The sequence below is a fragment of the Terrapene carolina genome, unplaced genomic scaffold (assembly GCF_002925995.2).
Source record: "Terrapene carolina triunguis isolate 2854851 unplaced genomic scaffold, T_m_triunguis-2.0 Scaffold27673, whole genome shotgun sequence".
Lineage (NCBI taxonomy): Eukaryota > Metazoa > Chordata > Testudines > Emydidae > Terrapene > Terrapene triunguis.
This window is the reverse complement of record NW_020692024.1, coordinates 1-5182: the sequence shown is the minus strand read 5'-3', so window position 1 is coordinate 5182 and position 5182 is coordinate 1. Positions and strand designations below refer to the sequence as shown.

Here is a 5182-nt window from a genome sequence, read left to right as displayed (position 1 = left end):
GCCTTCTGGCGGAGGAAACCCACTCCCGGCGCAGGCGCCGAGGTGGGAGCATCACCTCCCAGGCCAAAATGGAGCTGGGCCAGGCTGTGGCTGGGCAGGCAGGACCCAGCCCAGGGGCGGAACCGGGCAGGGTGGCTCTGGGGCTTGTTGTTGTGTGGGCAGCAGCGGCCTCAGGAGCCCAGCCCCAACTCCCAACAGGGGGCATCGCCCTGCTCGGACAGTGAGGACCTTCCAGCCTCCCCAGGGCAGGAGGTGGAGGATCCCTCTGCCAGCCCCAGCAGCTCGGGCCGCTCCCCATCCGACAGCAGCAGCGCCTGCGACTCGGACAGCAGCCTGGCCGACGGACGCTTCTGCTTTCTTCCAGGTGAGGAGCCAGGCTGGGTTCAGGGAGGAGGGAGGAGGGGGCTGTGAACACCCTGGGCCCAGGCCCTCGAGCAGTGCTATGGGGGCGGGTCTCCAGCCCAGGTGTCTGGCCTGAGCCATGTGAACCCCACGGACACTAGATGCTGCCACTTTGGTCCTTGGTGCTCCATTGGGCGGGGGTTGGGGGAGGCACCTCCAAGGGAGTCCAGGACAGTGGGGAGGGTCTCTTTGCTATGGGCTCCTGAAGGACTTGGGGGCTGATGCCATCACTGAGAGGGGGGAGTGTGGGGCCCAATCTGCCCTATGTCCCGGAGGTGGGAAGGGGACACATTGTCCCACCATGCCCCTGTCCTTCCCCCGAGTGGCAGCAGGAGTCACCTTGTCCCCTTCTCTCCCTGGTGCAGCGTCCGCCAGGGACTCCGAGGACGATGAGGAGAAAGAAGAAGGGGTAGACTTGGTAACAGAGGAGGCTGCTCTCATGAACATCCGAGAGCAGCTCCATGCCCGAGAAAAGGTACAAACGTTCCCCAGCTGTGCTGGAACTGAGATTGTCCTGCTCCTTCCCAGCATCCTGACCCCCTGCAGAAGGTCTTGGCCCTAATGGAGACCTTTCTCCTTCATGATCTGGGACCCCCAAGATGGGGGTGTTTGTCACACACCAGCCGGGGTCTCCTCCCCCCACAGGCACTGTCCCAGTTCCTGACCCTGATTGTGGAGGAGTCGTGGGTGATTTGAACAATAGGCAGGTCCCCACTATCCCCCATTCAGGCCTAAGTCCTGCAGCTGGTGTGGCTGGGGCAGGGAGGTCCCTGGCTAACTGGCTCTCTCTCCCCTAACCCCTCTCCTGGTGGGCGAAGGACGAGGCGCAGCAGCTCGAGTTCCTGCACGCCATCTACCCCGCGTGCCTTGCTGCCCAGGAGAGAGGGGACTACACATTGGAGCCACACTGCTCGAAGGCGGCTGTGGCGGAGAGGATTGTGGTGAGTGAGACATGGCGCCCGGGAGCTGGAGGGTGGACAGAGATATGGGAGGGGCAGGGGTCTCCCCGGGCCGATGGTTGAGGGATGGCTGGTGCTGGAGGGCAGCTGAGGGCAGGGATTGCTGGGGCTGAAGGTTGGGGAGAGGAGACGGGAGAACTAGTGGGCAGGAATCGGAGGAGCGGGAGGCAGCTGGGGGGATCCTGCTGGCTGTGTAATCTCCTCCTTGGGGAGTGTCAGTGAGGCCTGAATCTCACACGCTCCTTTGTCTCCTTTGCGTCTCACAGGAGCTCATTGAGGAGCTTCCTCCTAACTCTCCACCCGGCGCCATCCTGGCCAACTCCCTCATTGCTGTGGCCAACCTCAGGTACCGAGACCCTCCCGCCCGGTTCCCCTAACCCCGGTGCTGCTCACGCCCGTGGCTGGGAGTCACTGCCCCTCCCACTCCCAGGTCACCTCCCAAGCCAGGGGGGCTCCTCTGGCAGAGGTGGCAGGAAGGGTCACTCTCTCTCCTGGCTGCTCTGTTCTTTTCACTCCAGTCACATTGCAATGTCTTTGGGGAGAGGCTGACTCCCAGGATCAGATACAGGAGGGGCAGCAGGGTCCAGGGAACAGGCGCCATTCCTGCCCTGCCACTGTCGGTCTGGGAAACCTTGGCCTTATCATTCCCTGGCTCAGTGCCTCAGTTTCCATTCTCGCCAGCCTCTGCCTATTTCCCTGCAGTTTCACGTCCATGTTGGTGCCAGTCCCACCCCCGCACTGCACAGTCTAATACCGGCTCCTCTCTCTTGCCAGCACCATGACACCTGCCCTGGAGCCGGAGCTGGAGACCCACCTCCTCCAAGCCACCCTGCACGCAGTCTTCACCCTGGGCACGCAGACGGACACCAATCAAGTCCAGGTAGATCAGCCAGCTGTTATCCTGCCCGAATCCTTGCTAATTGCCTGCAGTGGGATGTGAATGAGAGAGGCCAGGATATGTGTTTGGGGGTCTCACCAGTGCTTCCCAGAGACCCCTCTTCCCATCCTGTGGCAGGTGTAGCCCCAGTTTCCCTAACTCTGACCCATGGCTCTCCCTTGCTTTGCAGGATCTGCATAGGGTCATACCAGGCCTTCTGGACGCCATGCTGGGGAACCTGCTGGCAAAGACCCCAGACACTGACAAGCTCCACTACATCTTGGAGGTGAGCCCGATGAGGGGGTGGAGGCAATTTTACCTTAACTCTTAGATCCATTTTCCAGTCTGTCCTCCTAGCTGGGCCCCCAGTGGCCATCCTTGGTCAGGGCAGTCAGTGCAATGCAGGGTCAGGCCTTTCCTCCTTGAAGGACAGAGGAAGGAGCTGGGACTTCAAGGCAGAGCTCTGCCTGCTTGTGTTGAGCACTAACTACAGGGCCCCCGGCTGGCTTGGGGAGTGAGAGTCTGAACCCCACCTGGGAGATCCAGAAGATGGTCCTCAGAGAAGAGCCACAGCCTCGTTCCTAGAGAAACAGGAGGGCCCCCAGAGAATCAGCCCTTGTCTCTGACGGGCCCCGAGATTCCTGGGGGGATTGTGCTCACACTCAGTCCCTTCACCCAGCCAAGGACTTGAGAGCCGGGGGGGGGGTCTGTCTCCTTCCTGGGGAGCTGTTCAGGAATCAGCATTTCAGGGAGGATGGGACCAGCCCCGACACCGAGCATTGTCCCAATCTAGAGAGACAATGACAAGCTGTGACCTGCAGGATACAAGCATCGTCCTGGGGGCAAGAGTCCCCTTCTAAAGCTCTGCAGTCAATGAATCAGATATTCCACCCCCACCGCATGCAATGTCTCAGCCCCCTTGGGATGGGGGGGGGGGCCATTAGCACTACACATGCACCCCCCCATCAATCCTGAGCTGCCTCCTTTCCCCACAGCACATTAACTACTGGACCGTGTCCAGGGTGCCACAAGAGAGAGCCAGGGCCATCAGGAGCAGCGCGGCCCTGCTCACGTCCGTCATCTCCCTCCCTGACTTTGACGTAAGTGGCCTCTGAGCCCAGCTTCCTGACTCCAGGCGTAGGCGGGCTGGCTCCAATGGGCTGGAGGATCTGCTGCTGCAGGGGCTGTGGGTTAGGAGTGGTCCTCTTGGGGAGGCAGAGTCAGAGCAGAGAATGAGCCTGGCTTGAGTCAAGTTCTTCTTGTCCTGGTTAAGTGGCGACTCTCGCTTTTAAGGGGAGCATGCTCCAGGTTCTTGCCTTCTTGTCATCCTGGAGCAGCTGGGGAAGCAAATCCTCATGGAGGGCTCTGCCCACATCCCTGTTCTCCGGGCTCCCTTGCGGGCAGAGATAATTAAGGATTCAGCTCTAGCTCCTATCCTCTAGCATCTCCTGCAGAGGGGAAGGAGAGTCCTGGCCCGGGGGGGACTGGGAGCTGACAGGAAAATGCTGATGGAGTCCCCTCTCCCTCTCCCTTCCATTAGAACTCAGCCGAATTCCCCAGGATGGGTCACCACGTGGCACAGCTGGCTCTGTGCGTCGGTGACCCAGACGAGGACATCAGCCGGCAGGCCAGGGAGGGGGTTTACCGGCTCTACCAGCTCCTGCTGCGCCAGAGGGGTAAGGAACCCGGCTGGGAACTGGCACCCGCTAGACGAGTGAGACTGGGACCCCAGCCAATTTTTCTCCGAGTGACCCCGGCTGGCGGATAAGTCTCTCTCTCTCTTTCTGTGTTCTCCACCACCCCCGCAGTTCTGTTGGGCTCTGCCCACTGTGCAGCCACCAATGGGATTGGAAGGACACAAGCCCTGCAACCAGAATGACCAATGTGTATGTGTCTCTCTCTTTCCCAGACCTGAACATCCATGAGGTCGAAGACCTTTGGTGCTGGGACTGGCACCAGGACACCAGGCTCCTCGGCTATAAGAACACAGCCAGGGTGGGGGAGGTAAGGACACTCTGCTAGGGGATAGCACAGCTCTGCAGGGCAGGTGGCTGCCTCCTGGAGCCACGCGACGGAGTTGCCGTTCTAGGCCAGGATTTGGAGCCTGGTTCGGGGCAATCTGCTGAAGCCTCACATCTGGTTGGTTTCAGGTTTTTGCCAAATTTTTCTCGGAGGGGCAGAGAAGATTCTTCCTGCAGACAGCAGTGCTGGCCATGCACGACCCCCTGCTGCGTGTCAGCCAGGCTGGGCTGCTCCTTACTTACTCCCTCCTGGGGCAAGCCCAGCAGCTGATGGGGAACAAGGTGAGCAGCTGCATTAGACTCAGGAGATTGGGGCGGGGCCCAGGCCTCATTCCCATCCTCTGGCCATTTGCCGGCCTGGCAGCAAGGCGACTGGTGGGGAATGAGAGTGAGAGCAGCTGCTCCTGGGAAGGGAGATGAATTCACCTCCATGAGCAGGAGGGAGCCAGCTTGTCCCCGGAGCAGCTCCAGCCCAGCTCTTTAGCAAGGCTAATGAATGACAAGCATTGCCTCAGCACGGACTTCTGTTCTTGGGAAGGGCAGCAGAGTCCTCTATGTGCCCTCTGCAAGCCTCTCCTGTCACCCGCGCCACCTCCCAGAGTTGTTCCCATCACTGGCAGCCTGGGAGGCCAAGGACTGAGGGGTGATGGCGACTGACCGGGCAGTTCTGAGGCACATGGGCAGGGGAAGCTCGTCCTGCTGCCGGCAGGGCTGGACTCGCTCTAGAGAGAACGGGAGGATTCAGTTAGCAGGAGCTGCTGATCTGCCCCATTCACCAGGGCTGCCATTCTGCGGCTTCAGCATCAGTGGCTGGGATGACTTGGGGAAAGGTCTCAAGCACTTCACTGCTGCCAGAATCCCTCCACCCCCCCCCCACGCTAGAGCCCCCTCCCTGCCCAACCTGGGTGGGGGTGGAGGAGAGG

At 60.7% G+C, this 5182-nt stretch overlaps 1 protein-coding gene across 1 annotated transcript; it reads left to right on the top strand.

Annotated features, from left to right (window-relative positions):
- Positions 1-305: 305 nt before the first annotated feature.
- Positions 306-4472, top strand: LOC113408968 (the record flags this gene model as incomplete). Its single annotated transcript, XM_026662462.1, has 10 exons — positions 306-364; positions 768-820; positions 1221-1343; positions 1628-1707; positions 2136-2241; positions 2429-2524; positions 3234-3338; positions 3779-3836; positions 4148-4242; positions 4389-4472. Coding segments are annotated over 10 exons (859 nt in total), but the record flags the coding sequence as incomplete, so codon positions are not given.
- Positions 4473-5182: the final 710 nt, after the last annotated feature.